The 15729-nt window shown below is 35.4% G+C and overlaps 1 protein-coding gene across 9 annotated transcripts in view; it reads right to left on the bottom strand.

Annotated features, from left to right (window-relative positions):
- The window catches only part of ATM (ATM serine/threonine kinase), a 50961-nt gene that overhangs the window by 12319 nt on the left and 22913 nt on the right, over positions 1 to 15729 (bottom strand). For 2 of the 9 annotated variants that reach the window (XM_085536423.1, XM_085536424.1), the window contains exons 30-49: positions 14728 to 14902; positions 13954 to 14118; positions 13548 to 13680; positions 12477 to 12572; positions 10942 to 11113; positions 10392 to 10533; positions 9612 to 9788; positions 8978 to 9152; positions 7623 to 7710; positions 7343 to 7498; positions 6276 to 6381; positions 5948 to 6036; positions 5756 to 5858; positions 5431 to 5579; positions 4837 to 4941; positions 4209 to 4328; positions 3098 to 3332; positions 1637 to 1804; positions 538 to 657; positions 5 to 222 (exon numbers count right to left, since the gene is read on the bottom strand). In XM_085536423.1, coding sequence (XP_085392549.1) covers positions 5 to 222; positions 538 to 657; positions 1637 to 1804; positions 3098 to 3332; positions 4209 to 4328; positions 4837 to 4941; positions 5431 to 5579; positions 5756 to 5858; positions 5948 to 6036; positions 6276 to 6381; positions 7343 to 7498; positions 7623 to 7710; positions 8978 to 9152; positions 9612 to 9788; positions 10392 to 10533; positions 10942 to 11113; positions 12477 to 12572; positions 13548 to 13680; positions 13954 to 14118; positions 14728 to 14902 — 2892 coding nt within the window. Of the gene's footprint in view, positions 1 to 4; positions 223 to 537; positions 658 to 1636; positions 1805 to 3097; positions 3333 to 4208; positions 4329 to 4836; positions 4942 to 5430; positions 5580 to 5755; positions 5859 to 5947; positions 6037 to 6275; positions 6382 to 7342; positions 7499 to 7622; positions 7711 to 8977; positions 9153 to 9607; positions 9789 to 10046; positions 10534 to 10941; positions 11114 to 12476; positions 12573 to 13547; positions 13681 to 13953; positions 14119 to 14727; positions 14903 to 15729 lie in introns of those variants that run through there. The other 7 variants (XR_014942214.1, XR_014942218.1, XR_014942215.1 and 4 more) reach the window with 7 other exon arrangements.

Below are 15729 nucleotides of genomic sequence, written 5' to 3' on the forward strand. Positions count from 1 at the left end.
TCACCTATTGGTCTGAACTCTACGCTCCCTCAGGAGGCCAACCTCCTCCTTGGCCTTCTTCAGTAATGCCTGCTTATTTTCAAACTCTGAGGATTTCATGTAATTCTCAATTCGCTGGTACTGATTATCAGAGAAACGAGCCAAAGACAGGAAAGCCTTTGTCTTTCCTTTCTTCAGTTCATCACTGTTCTCTCCACGGTGGCTTGCAGCAATTTCCACAGCCTAAAAGCAAAGTTAATGAGATACATAGTTGGCTACTGCACAGCACCTGACCAAACTACTATAACAGAATGGAAGGGACTCCTGGAGGTCGTCTTATCCAAACCCTTCAATCAGGGTTCAAGCAGGGCCATGTGCCTGTCTGAACTAACAGTGTTAGTTAAGGATGCCTCTGATTGAATATAGATTTTATTTTGTATGTATATATCAGGATACTTCTGCAACACAATCTATTTTTAGTGTAACTATGCATGAAGTTACAAAATACTTTACAACAGCATTATCTCAAAGACTGAGCATTGCAAAGACTGAACGCACCTTCTCTAAGTATTTCTGCATGATGACCGTAGGGTTTTCCAAACATGTTTCTGCTAACCAGGTTCCGCATAGCCTCAGACACTCTGTATACATCAATTTTAGGCGAGGATCATTCTCTACCTTTATGAAAGCAAATTTGGGGAGAAAAAAGAAGAAAAAAAGAAGGCATTGAATGAAAAAAAACACAGACATATTAGGTAGACAATTTAAAAAGTTTTTAACTCCTCTAAACATAATTCAGTCACTTAAGCCTATTACATGCAATGCATCTACACTGTCATTTACTCTCCATATATATAGCAGTCAATGACTTAAATCACATCAGAACAGTACATACTTTAAAGTATCTGACTGACTGAACAACGCAAAGCACAATAAAATAATAACAAAAATGAATAAAAATGAAATGAATTCAGATTGTGATAATATATAATTCTTCTAATATACCCATTTAATTTGAATGACCACTGTGCACAGTGTAGGGAAGATCAGGTGTTGTGATAGCCATATGTGGCAGGACAAGTTTCCACAATAGTATAGGATACATATTAAGGACCACTTGACTGAGATGACAACACTGACTGTAACAAGCTGATGAGTATCACAGACTGTGTATATCACTACACAATAAGGACAAAGGATAAAACAAAGGATAAAATCTTTATCCTGTAACAAAAGATGTACAGTATTCCCAACATAATATACTTAAATAGTTCTGCTTGGATATTATTCCATTTAATAACTGGCGCAGAACAAGAAGATATACTTCTATCAGACTACGTTGTACAAAACATGTTCACTTGCTTTAATGAAGGGAAATTTATATTAATTGATGCCTGAATTTAAATAGCTATAAATCTCACAGTGGTGGCACTGGAAGCTGAATAATGAATTCTGACACTTGCCACTCCTGTGGATTCCCTTTGAAATCCCTCGTTACGATTTGCTCGTACAGATCTTTTTTTTCCTTCCCACATCCAGAAACTGAAAAGTCGATTTTGTAATATTGTAAACAGCCTTTTTTTTTTCCAAGAGAAAAGCACAGATCTGATTTTAAAGAAGTTAATTTCCATTAGATCTCACATTATATAGCACGTACCTGAAACCAATTTGCATCTAATTTTTTTATCAACTCTTTCAGAATGTTCAGTGCAAGGCTCTCTTCCTTTTTAGCCCAGAAAACCTGAGCTTCTTCTAGCTGCCATTCAGAAACCCCATATTGTGTTGGGTTGTGTTGTTTGATCTGAAACATAGCTCTTTCTGGAAGCTGGGGAAAAAAAAGAAAGAGTTAATCATCAATTCTTTAGGCCAAATACATGGATCTTATAGCAAGTTTTGTTTCTATGCTTCATCTTAATTTGTTCTCTATGTGCAGCATATTCTATCTAATGCTAAGTATATATATATTGAGGGAAGAGACAAAGCAACAAAGCAATCTTTCCACAAACTTGAACAAAATCCCAACTTGCAACAAAAACAGAATACAGAATTGAACTTCACAAACTCCCAAATTAAATAACAACATGAATGTTTTACACGTCACACAGTCTGAAAGGCCCCAAAGTTCTACATGACCTACAACACTGAAAAGACTGGAATGACAGTGTTTTCAGGAACACATTGTCTCGGTATGTCAGGAGCTTTTAAACCCCCCCAGGCATAACATCTCAATTTTAATCTTTTTTTTCCCTATAACTCAAAATGGAAGTAAAAACCAGGCACTTCTATTTAGGCTCATACAGGACACTCCTCAGCAAAGTGTTAGTAGCTGGGTAGGTAAAAGATTTTAAAAAAAAAAACATTAAGAAGATAATTTCTCAAACAGTTCTAGAGGCTCCAAGTAAACAGCTCTATTTTATGAAGTCGAAAACTTCTACTAATTAAACACTATTCACTGACAGAGTTAGAAACATTCTGAAGGCAAATTTTAATGTACTTCCCCATACCAGTTAGTCACTTTCACAGGTTACGTATTTAGCTGGAACTACTTCCTACAGAAATTTCCTACATTCAAGGATGCAGATGCTCTATAAATTATGGCTGAGTTACTATTCCAGATGCGGTGGCTACAATGAGCCAGAGTTGACTCTGGATCTTAAATGTTTTCAGCATGAGCAGCTACAGAAACCACCATTACTGCAAATCCCATTAAACCATTCACAGAGATATTTCACACAGTACAATGGTGCTGCCAGGATATAAATCCTCAAAGATAACACTAAATAAACAGATGCAATAGCGTTCTTTCAGCGGCCTTAATCTGGAAAACCAGAACAATATTGTGCAAGTGAAAATGGATATATAAAACTCTACAAAAGAAAAGGAGACATAAGAGAATTCCTTAATAAAAAAATCATTTTAGTATTATCTTCTTCAGGAAGTGGCTTATGGCTGTGAGCAAAAATTAGAAAATATGCCAATAAATACACTGAGTAAGTTATACAAATTTTAAGCCACCAAAAAATCAACTCATTGAATGAACTTAGAATACAGTTTAGAGCTGTTGAAAAATCAGCTTATTTTACGAACTGAAAAACAACCCACTCATCACTAACTTTACCTGGGTATTATTAGCAGTTCTCGCCAATTTAGAGAGCTCCACGAGATGTCTGGTGAGAATGTCTTTAATACATTCTCTTTTGGTACTTTCATTCTCCTTTTCAAGCAAGATCTCCAAAATTACAGTGCGTAGAGCCATGATGGGTTCCTGGAAATGGAAGTCACTGTCCTCAAGAAGCTGGGACTGTCTCTGCCATTTCAAATAAATATCATTCAGTTGTTGAGTTGTAGCAGGTCTGCAGTCATTACCAAAATGGAAAAGACCTGTTATTAATTCTTGTTCTAAATACTTCTGAAATGCAAAATGAGTAACAACTGCAAAGTTCACAATCTACAGTTCAAAACCAAGAAACGGCCCATAAGACCCCACTGTAAATACTGTTGATTAAGTTGTTTTGAAAACCATCAGCAAAGGCAATCACATGCACACAGTCACTGGACTACTTGAAGAACTCCCATTTTGCTCCACAGGTCACACACAGATTAAAATAAGAATAAATTCAAATTCTGTGACATTGCAGCAGTATAGGTTTTCACTGCATGTATGATTTTCTAAGTTCATTAAGTGTGAATACAAAGGTTCTTAGTAATCCCAGCACACCAAGTCACAGTAGAATGTCTGTAAACAACCAAACTGATACAACTACGGCAGAAAAAAGTGTGATATTAATGGCACTATTAAAAAGCAATTTTAACAATTTATCTGGAATGCTGATGGCAATACTGGGCCATGACAAAAGTGGTTCGAATTGAAGCAAATTTCAATAGAATCACAGGGAGAGAATACTCGGTTATTTCAGCAGACCAGAAGCTGGGAGGCACCGCTGCTGCCCTGAGGTGCACCATGGAACGCAAAACAGAGGAAAGAAAATAGTTACATTAAAATACAATATAGACACAGTACCAAATAATTAAAACTAGACCAGAAAACTGGAAACAGAAAGTATCTGCATTTGTGTTCCCATTCTAAAGCTAACATCCATAACTTATTAAGGTGGAATGTGAAAAGTTAAGGAATAAAATTTGGTGAGGTCATTTTATTTGTGTACCAAACCTGATTATCAAATTTCAGAAAACTGAAAAAGCAGAACAAAACAAAGCTTTAAAGGTACCTGGAAAATAGAAGACCTATATTTTCCAGCTCTCCAATGAGCTGCAATCTGCAAAGACTTGGATATAATGTATACACAGACTCGAGACTGCCTTTACACAGCTCTTCTACTTCATTCACCCTGTGGATGTAACAGAGAAATACCAATATACATATATAAATATATTTTTTTTGTAACAGTTTTAAATATCTACAAAGAATTCCAAATAACCATGACATTTCAATGCAGTGAACAGAAATTAAACAGCAAGTTTAATTTTGTAGTACCATCAAAGTTAAGAAAAAAACAAAAAAGTTTGATAATAAATAAAATATGAAAAATATAAACAAAGCATATGAAATAGCTGACCCCAAAAAACCAGTCAGAATCTAAATCTATTTCAGAGGACTGCTAAATAAAGGATGCATGCTACAGGAAAAATATCTCTAATTAACACTCAAATTACATACGCACAAGTTAAAAACACAGAAATTTACAGTCCAGAAGAACTAATTCTATTCTATGAATGAGTATTAATTTAAAGCCACAGAACCCTGTGATAGTTTTTACAAAGAACCTGTGGCTACAAACAAACACAGACACACGCACATATATTCTCTCCATCTTTTTTTTTTTCTTTTGTTTTTACCTGGCAACCTTAAGAGTGTCATAAAAGGTAGAAAATTCTTTATCTCGTAAAGACTGAAGAGCATCATACAATGATTCATGGTACCCTGATCCGCCTGTCTCATTCCTTTAAAAATACAAAACAAAAATAACATAAAATTAAGGGAAAACTCTGCAAAGGAGTCAACTTTGTCTTTAGGATGAATATTCTGTGAGAACATTATCTGTGGCTGGGTGAACTGCTGTTTCACATTACAAAAAATTATAATGTAACCTTCTCAATTCTCAAAAACAGCGGAGTTCATATTATATTCACAGCACTATACAAAACTGGGAATGCCTGATTGACTGGGCAGCCTGGTCTGGTGGTTGGTGGCCCTGCACACAGCAGGGGGGATGAAACCAGATGATCATTGTGGTCCTTTTCAACCCAGGCCATTCTATTATTCTATGAAAAGGACAATCACTTCCCCAGTTTTACTGGCCACACTATTTCTGATACAAGCCAGGATGCAATTAGCCTAATTAGGCTAATTATATTCTAAAATCTTCTGTTTGCTTGGAAATGAAACTACTGTCTTCCAGTCAAGAAACTGAAAAAAGTAAGTTGATTTACTTGACAGGTGAGATGTTGTCCCACTGCATATTCCTCCATGCTGCCTGGTAGCGTATTTCCTGTAGCTCTGCACACCACTCAGTGTTTTCATGCTCCAGTCCTTTTAAATACATGGAAAGAGTGTGGCAAAGCCCAAAATTCTGCAAAGCCTGCAATTAACAAAGTTAATTTGTCTTACTTTATATAGTTTGGCTACCTACAACAGAGGATCTTGATAACCAAGGAGGCCTCTTTAAGTCCTAAAAAAACCTTATTTTTAGTATGAATGGCTGAGTACAGTAGATATCAATTCCTACATTCATTTCCCATTAAAATATAAAATTACCTCTATTATCCCTGCTTGGCGAATAGATGGAGAGAGGGTTGCCTCGAGGTCATATGTCAGAAGAGCTTTATCCCATACTGCTTCATGCTCATATGTTCGTATCCTATTGTAAGTTAAAGTTTTAAATTTAAGTTCCTTACTGAGAAATGAAACCAATTACTTTAAGGAATAAAAGATTATTAAAAATAATACCGTGCTAAGGGCTGTAACATTCTTCCTCCACCACAACCATAGAGACTGTCAGGCTCTCCAATACTTTTATATATGTCCATGAGAAGGTCCTAAAAAGTACACCATAAAATAAAGAGGTACTCTTTTTGGAACTAGTTCAGGTGAACTTTATACATACCATGTACTTTCATAAAGACAGGCCGAGGCCATTGAGTTCACTCTGAGCACAGGTAGAACTTTCAAACATAGTTTTTCAAGTTCAACTGGACTAGTTGTTAGCTCAGATGAGACTTAATACTAACATATTTATACAAAAAGGCTCAAAGATTATTTAAGCACAGACAAATACCTGTAAACTTATGCCAGTTTCTTTACTCTTTTCATTCAAAATAGCAATAGTTGATTTTTCACTTTCGTCTTCAAATGTCAAACTTTTAGCTGCTTTAAAAGAAGACCTACAAGAAATGTTTGAACTGGTGAAGATCAATGAATTTTCACACAAAGAATTAAAGAAATGATTAAAAAAACATGTCAGAATTAAGGCACATATACCAAATGCAAGACCACTTCTGTTATCTTTCCAGGTTATTCAAAACAGCTCTTACCAGAATAGAAAACAAATCAACTGAATTGTGAATATCAGCATCAAGGGTAGTTTTTTTTTGCTTAGTTGGCTGGTTTTTTTTGTTTTGTTTTTGTTTTTCAGAAGCACGTAATGTCTAATTTTTATTAAATCAAACTGCTAATTTGCTTTTGTGACTGCCTAAAGCAAGAACGCTCTCTTCTGTGAAAAACAACCATAGAACATCTTAATACCATACTCTCGTTATATGTTCTCTGACTTAAGAGTTATCTGTAGGCAGAATCAAGCTAGCAAATTAGTTCCATATTTGGATCTTGCTATAGCAGAAGTCAAAGATAATTGTGCATTATGTAAGAAAGTTCCCTCTATGGAGATCAGTAAAGGATCAGTTCTACACTAGAAATTATGAACGAAGTTAAAACTACATAATTCTGGTCAGAATTCTGTAGTTTCTTTTTTCTCTTGCTTCAATTTTGAACATAATTTAACCACTGGGACACTATTCATTACTAAAAAGAAAACCTGAATAGTGCTCTATTTAAAAAGCAAGACTAAATCAAGTACTAGCTTTAGCCAGCTTCCTCCAGAACACACATAAACACTTCCTGCTTAGTAATTACAATCACAGTGATTTTGAGTGTGCCACATGTAACAAACTTGCAAGGTTGGGAGCACTTCAAAGCACTGGCAGAGATATTTTAAAAGTCAGTACAAAAGACTGAACATTTATTTTAAAGCTTCAGTGACTTTTCATGTAATAAAACAATACTGGAACACACAAAGCATGATCAATCTTACGGACATTTCAAGAAACTGCTTTTCTCAGGGCTTACCTTTCTTGCTGTTTGTCTATATTTATCTTGTCTGCGTAGATTTCTGCATAGAGCAGGGCTGTGAAGTGAGCAGCACAAGACTGTGCTGCTACAGCAACCTCAAGATAATTCAGATCTAGCCAGAAGCTGTCATCAAAAACTGTACCTGAAACAGATCTGATTTTAAGAAAAGACTTTAGCACAATTTCAAGAGGCAATGTGTTTCTTTCTTAATCTAGACCATCAACAGATTTTAACACATAATTAAAGCCAAGCAACATTTTGGAAAGCCATAAGTCACCTTTTTTGCCTCCTTAAGTAATCAACAACAGCAAGCATGGTTCGTCGAGATACTTTATCCAAACTTCTAGGAACATGGGTTTCTTGCTCTAGGATATATATTCCAAAAGAGAAAATAATTAACTTGTTTCTTAAGTATCCTTCACATTGCATTTATTGTCTAAGATCATTTGCACAGAATCACATTTAAAGAGACCTCTACCATTTTTTCACTCCTGTCCCTGAACTAACTGGAAGTTTATAAAAACTTATTGCCTGTCATCAAAAACAAGTAAGGATACTGATCTAGTCTTTATGGCCATGCTAGGCAGAATCTTTAAAAAGAACCTTGAATATATACTACCATTAAGCTCATTTACAGAAATCTTGGTGTAAACTGAAGCCTTCCCTTCACCTCTCCAGCAACCTAAAGCTTGTATGACTTGCCTGTAAAGATATTGTACAGACTCATTTCTTTAATGAAGGAGGAAGTTGAAAGATATGGCAGAGTAGCTACTGAACAAAAAAAAGAACATTAACATGAAATTACTGTGTTTGTGTCAAGTAAGGGCTAGGCTTAGCTAAAAGAAACACATGACTTCAGATCCTGAAAATCAGTTCAGTCATATTAGACCATTCCCACAGTCCAATAATGGAGATCTCTTTAGGCAGATTTCTGCTCACTGCAACAGCAATCTAATTTGAAAGGACAGTCGCCAGCTTGATTAGAAGGTACATCACAGTGAGACAAAGCAATTCAAAGTTATATCCTCAGGCTAAAAGAAATACGAACAAATCTCAGTCTATTTCAATCTACCAGAATCGTACTTTCTTTCAATTAAAACTTACTGCCTTACTCAAACTCAGCTACAGTTCTTTTGGATTACAGCTTCCTTTCTATCTGCTGGAATGGAAAAGGCCCCTTTAATGTATAGGGAGGCCAACAGCAAGATCAGGTAGATGTTCAAGCAAGAGTTAATTTTTTTTAAGGGGAAAATCTGTGAGAAAATTGCCTTTATTCTTTTTTTTTTTTTTTTTTTTTTTTTCTTTTTGAGGAAGGCAGAAAATGAACTGCCACCCAGTGATTTTAAGACAGTTCAAATTTCAGTCTAACAGCTCATCCCATCTGGATTCAGCAAGTAAAAAACACTACTCAATTGAGAATAAGGGAAGAAGCTATAGAGAAAAAACAACTTGGGTCCTGCCAATGAAAAAGATTCAAAATCACAGATATCTCTACCGATCAAATAACTGGACAAAAGTTCTTAGAATTTTGTCTGCCTACAAGTGTGCATCACATATTTGAAGTCAGAAGACAGTAACTTTTTCAAGACCAGGATGCCTCTCTCAGATGAAAGAAAAATATTGTGACATTACCTGAGTCAGAACTTGGTGGTGTAGCAGACCTACTAGATGAGGCAAATCTGCAACAGGCAGTAAAAAACTTCCGTACATGAATTGACAAAATATTTCGCCAAGATTCATTTGAATCATGAAGAAGGATATCGTGAATCAGGTATGGAAGCAAAGTTTGGCTCAAGTCTGTTTTCACCTAGAATAGAATTATGCACAGCAGTTGCTAAGAGAAGGAACCATAAGCCCTTTTTTTCTCAGGTTATAACCAAACTCAAGAGCCTAATGGCCATTCTACTTTCTTACTGAAAACTGAAATGTACTGACTCAGACACAAGACTGAAAACTATTCAAAACAAACACAAAATGCTTAAGAAAGAATAGGAAGTACACAAAAAATGTGTAACCCTCAATAGGGCTACACTACCCTTCTGTTAATATAATCATGTAGAGACGATCTGATTACGATTCTCTCCCAAATCTCATATTTTAAGAATGTATTTAATGAGTATGTGCAGTATCTCACCATCTAATATCCAGTTTACTGTTAAGGAAAAGTAGCAACACAATAGTAGACATTACTATTTGATATCTAGTTGAGTAATCACATGATTTTGTGCATCACCACCCACAAAGATCTGTGTATCATTCAGCTCACCTCACACAGTGGCTTCATTAACTGGAGAACTTCATTTTGTACACCTCCACTGTCCAGTATTGAACGAGTTAAATTCTTGATCCAGGTTTCATGACTTTCCCCCAGAGGAATCCACAGGTTTGTGTCATCCAAAGCTTCTGAAGAAGCTTCTGAATCATTAGCTGGCATTGCTAAAACCTGTAAGGAAAAATATATACTGCAAATATAAATAAATGCACCATTAAAAATACATATATACATATATATTCTGCAATCTGCAGAGGTTAAAACATATTAAATATGGACTGTGCATGAATTACTTTGATCAAGTTTGCGCATGCAAGTGTAAAATTACACAAGGAAATCTGAAAGTACTAAAAATAAAACGATATCACCAACAAGGCCATGCTAGATGCTACATTTACACAGCTACAATTACACAACCTTTTTTCTGACCTACTTTCCACCAAGTTTCTGTGTCCAACAGAGGAATCCTGAGAAAGAATGTATTAGATTACAAAGTAGGTAATCAGAAAATGTTTGTCTAGTAACGAAAGCATACAGCTTTCTAATATCATATTGGTAATTTCCTACATAAAGAAACCCCAAATGCTAAAATAGAAATGAAAAATAGGAGATGCCCAAAAGCAACAGCATTTGCAATCAGCAGATGAAAAGACCAGGCCTTGGATTCAGTAAAGTCAATTTCAAAAAATATTTTCACATTTGTTCTTTTTTATATTTATTTCTATGCTTTCTCTACCCTTATGACATATAAATAAGGTGTATCAAATAAAGTACCTTCTTCTTAGGCATTCTGAAAGGCTGTAGATAGATTAGCATGGGATCACCTTTATTTTTGTAAACTTCCCAAAAGTCAATGCCAGAATTGGTAGCTAATATGTTTTTCAAACAGGAAACAGCAGCAGCTCTAACACCAATACTGAAAGAATAGCAGAGAGTATTATGATTAATAACTTCTTTTAGCTGTTTTACTTTCAAAGTCACCTTTGTAAATGTGCAAGTCAAAGAATTCCATAATCTAACAACGTGTGTCTAATGAGACAATGTTTGTGAATGTGATATGCCATCCCATATTTTGCTTTAAAGAAAAGCCTCAGGATAAACACTACAACATAACTAACCTCTTCTGCACAGAAGAAAATCTAACTAAAGAATCCTAAGTAGAGAATTTCTGACTTAACTGAGTATGTAATGTAAGCCTTGGGGAAGCACGTGATTGGGTATTAACAGGCATGATCCAAACATGTTTGCAGATGCAAATAATATGTAACTTAACAGCCCCTACTAAACTTTGAACTAAAGAAACTAAAGAAATAAATACACTCACCAATTATCTGTTAAAGCAGTATTTATTTGCGTTAACATTACGAAGACCCACTGAAGCTTTCTGTCTTCAAGCAAGTCCACCACTTTAGAATCCAGTGCACTTTCAGCATGCTGAAGAGCTATGGTGGAGAAATCCATGGGACCTATTTCTCCCAAGCAACCTCCAACAGCCTCTGCAATGAAGGTAATTTTGCATTCTTACATAACACTAACACAAAGATTTGTCCTAAAAAGTTGAGACAACTCAATCAGTATAAACCATTTCCACAACTGAGATTACCATGGGATAAAAGCTACGTTTATAAATAGACACTTGAGGAGCTGTATGATTAAAATCACACGTATACAAGTTTCACAGCTTAAGACTCATCAGTAACACAGCTGTCTTTTCTAAGTCAGTTTTTGGATACTATATATGACTCTGAATTTTCCATAATTCTGGATTTGGTTTAAATAAGGCACAGACTTTATTTTTGCTTGTGCCCAAATTACTAAAAGCAAAAGGTCACAATCGCAGCCACCAGGAGAACCCAATTTTCATCCACAAAGAGGATGATAAACAATCGCCTGCAATCACAATAAGAATTACTACCTGTATTGTACTTTAAAATGATGCCTCAATGTGTTTGTCAATTTATAGAAACACATGACTGCATACAAGGAAAAAAAATGACCCTAAAATCTTTGACAAAATAAAAATGGATACTAATTTCCATCAGAAGGGAACAAAAATGTATTTCCTGCTCTTTCTTTCATACTCATCATGCTTCCTGAAAACACTTCCATCTTCTACAACCCTGCTTTTAACAACCAGAACACATAAAGAAAAAACTGAAGGTATAGGGTTGCATTTAACAAATCATCTACGGAAAGATGGCACAGGAAAGACTGAAAGATACAGCTAGCAGAGGCTAGAAGAATGCTGTATATATACAGCTAGAAGAATGCTGTATGATACTGAAGTAAATGTGAGCTGAAATTACTCAGCATTCGTCACTTGTTAGTCTTTTGGGCTAAAATATACCTCAAGACAAAAGTTCTCATTATGTGTGTACACAGATGTTCTATGCATCAAAACACCCCTTTCATGGAGGTAAGTCCCACTGGAAGAAGAGGGGATTTGGATTTTAGCTGCAGTCAAAACACTTTTGGTGCTCAATGTAAATGGCGAGGATCATTTTAGTGATTCACAAGAGGCTTTAAAAGGACAACTATTTTAATTTTCTCTAAAATATGCCTTCCATATTTTCAGTTCTCTTCCATCCTTCTTGCTGTTTTTCAGTCTATTAATTAACCCATATCCATGCAGAAGTCTCTACTGAATATAGATCAAACTAAGATCAAAACTGATGACAGTTTACATTATTTGTCAAAGCTGTTACATACAGTGACCGAAAATAAGACACACCATTCTAACAAGGGTGACTTCTAACAGCTAAGGCAAAACAGCAGTGGGAAGAAATGTTGAGAACTGCTACTGTTTCAAATAGGCTTGCAATGACAGCACTAGGAGATCTGTGGGACTAATGAACTTACCCAGAACTGCATTTTCACCTGCATGATTAACTGCCATCTTGGACAGCTGCAGTAAGCTCACCACAAGCTTCACCATTACAGAATCTTCTGGTTTTTCTATCATTCATACAGAAAATAAGACAACAAAAACATCAAAATGTCATTTTTCTAGTTCTTTAACTGCTGACATGTAACTTAAACTGGTCTTGTACTGGAGTGTTAATGGCTGCTCCCTATTCAGAATTTCAAAGACCTGTTACTACTCAATCACTTTCCAAGCTTACAAGGCCTAGATCCTAGATTACTCAGGCTCTGCTCTCATGCAAGTAGTTCCATGAAAGGTTGTTGTCCTGTTACTGCCTTTTCAAGCAGAATTTTGAGACTGAAACAGTAAACGATATTCAAGATGTAGAGACATAACAACATTAGGTCAGAATACTCAAATTTTACTCTGCCTTTATTTACAGTGAATTACATCTGCTTTTTTTTTGGTTTGTTTTCCAGTGAGTGAATAAAACTAGCAGGTGCAGACTTGATTTAGAGAAGAAAAACAAAATGACCTTATTACAAACATCTGAAATCCAAAACAGAAAAGAATCGGGAATGGACTAAGAGCTGAAACAGAACACTGGGATATAGCAAGGTTCAACTAAACTAAATCCAATCATTTTTAAACTTCTGTGAGATTTACCATCTAACACACTGTGTCTTTCCAAAATCTAGCTTCATTACATTTAAAGGAGCAGGGAGATTTATATATAACTAAGTTGAGCAGCCATAAAACAATATATCTACGCTATACACTACCCCAGTCATTCACAATCATATGTGATCCCACCCCAAAACCTGGATGGGCATTCTACCCTGTTAGTCTCATAATACTTAATTTAATATCTATAATACACTCTGCAAGAGGTGTTTCAGATCCTGTATCAATGATCTATGATATTCTATTTTACATGTGAAATTATAATGAAGTTACATTGTTAAACATACAAAAACTAGAATTCACTGTCAAATTAGAATAGTTCTATTACTACACATCTAAAACCAGACACAGAAGAAATAAAACCCATAATCAAATATCTGTACCCTGAAAAATTTTCAGGAGGTCCTTCATCTGATCCTTATATTGCTCCAATTGTTTGCGTAAATCATACAGTCCTTCAAGTCGTGTTAGGGGCAGTGAATCACAAACACTAACTGAGAGAAACCGATTAATTTCCTGAAAAACATTTTGTTTAAGTTCATTAAACACAGAAATAAAAGCTTTGAGTAAAGGAATGTTTCTCAGCAGTGCACAAAATATTAATTAATGCATGCAAGATAAGAATGGAGACCCACAGTCTCTTACATTTTCTGAAACAGGCAAGAAAAAAAATGACTCATCTACTTTACATCTGTCTCAACTGTACATACAGCTCAAAAACCACTTTAAGAAGAAAAGTTTGTATTGAAAAGCCACCATGTGATGAGATATAATTTAAAATGTAGTTACCTCCAAAAGAGAATATGGTCCTTTACTGTATTTTATCTTCAGTTGAGTTGTTCGCAACTCTTCAAAAGCAGGATGTTCAGGAAAAGGATCTAAGCGTTTGATTGCTTGATAGAGATATTCATTATCCTTATTGTCTATCACCAGGTACTTCAACAAGCCTAAGACCTGAACATAAAAAGCAAATGAAAAGCAAAACAAAAAAAAAGATAAATAAATTTGAGCCATATTTCTTACCTACGTTACAAAGTTTGCATTTCCTGCAGATCCAATAAACTGCAAACTGTACAAAAAACTGCTAAGATCATCTATTTACATTATTAAAATCTGTAAAATTTTTAGAGGCATGAGGAAATCACACATATTCTGAAAAGGAGCTTTTGCTACTGCCTAACTGACACCAAAGAACTTATTAGCACAGCCTGCAGTTTTATCCTGCCTTTTGATGATGCTGATTTCAAGTATCAGTCAGCACAATCATCACAATATTGGTTGTGATTCAGCAACACGCTGCATCCAGTCATTCTGATCTTACTGGGTCACAGAATCAGTAACCTGAAATCTTGAGAAACACCTAAAATAATGATTTAATCCCCAAACCATTGAATTCTGGCAGAATGTTTCATGATAGGTTGATAATTTAAATAAATACTTGTATGATGGACCATATAATCCTTTGCGAAAATGCTATTTTCTGCTTTACTCACTAAGTACTCACTACCAGCCGAAATGATAATGGACAAGGGATAAATACAAACAACAGCAACTCGAACTTACCTGCGGCTGAATCTTAGGCTGGTCCACAGCAAGAGGTATTAGTGTTCCTACAATAGCATGAAGGTGGCTCTCCAGAGCGTCATTGCAACATGTAACTGCAGTGTGGCAAACACGCTGAAGAAGATCACAACAGAGTGAAAAGCTGCGCATGGATACATCTCTGAAGATAAGGGGTCTGCCACAGGAAACAAAAAGTGAAATCAAAGAAACAAAATTGTCACTGTCTCAAGTATTGATCCATTATGCAATAGGGAGGAAGAGAGGAAAAGGAGCAATACAAATAATCTTTAGGAGAGCAACCGATTCTAAACTTAAAACTTAACAATTCAACCAGCTTTAACCAAGTCAGAAATTGACCCACTCACTGTAGTAAATGGAGTACAGTGCATGAAGGAAAATACACAATCAATAGGAAAAAAAATAAATAATCAAAAAGGCTTTCAATTATTTGCCCGAACCATTTTGACAGAAACAGAACATTGTGGAAAACATACCTTCTCTATTCTTCTTCCTTTCACATAACCATTAGTTGAAAAAAAAGAAAGAACAAAAAAAAAAAAGACTTGGGATTCAAAGGACATCTTGATATTATCTAGAAAATCTCTCTCTTGAAAAACAAGAATCCTTGTTCAAACCCTAAGGCTGACGAAGAATAGGTTCTCTCTATCTGAAGACAAGCTAAAACAACATATACTGACATTCACTTACTTATAAGTGAGAATATACATGTTAATATTCTTTAGAAATCCAGAAAAGACATTTGAAATGTGTTTTCTTTGCACTTCACTCCAGAATCTGAATTTTTCTCCTACATCCTTTAAATTCCCAAACACTCTTTTCACCACCAGAATCTCTTAACAGCTTTGATTTCTACAGTTTGACAGCCAATTATAGTTCAGAAATTCTGCAGTATAGTGAACGTTTAAATACAAGGACAGCACAACTTAGTCCACATTTTATTAAGAGTTTTAGTCTTAAAATCCCAAATTGTCAAAAATAAGC

Source organism: Coturnix japonica, chromosome 1, assembly GCF_054131305.1.
Source record: "Coturnix japonica strain WE chromosome 1, WE-NBRP24, whole genome shotgun sequence".
Taxonomy (NCBI): domain Eukaryota; kingdom Metazoa; phylum Chordata; class Aves; order Galliformes; family Phasianidae; genus Coturnix; species Coturnix japonica.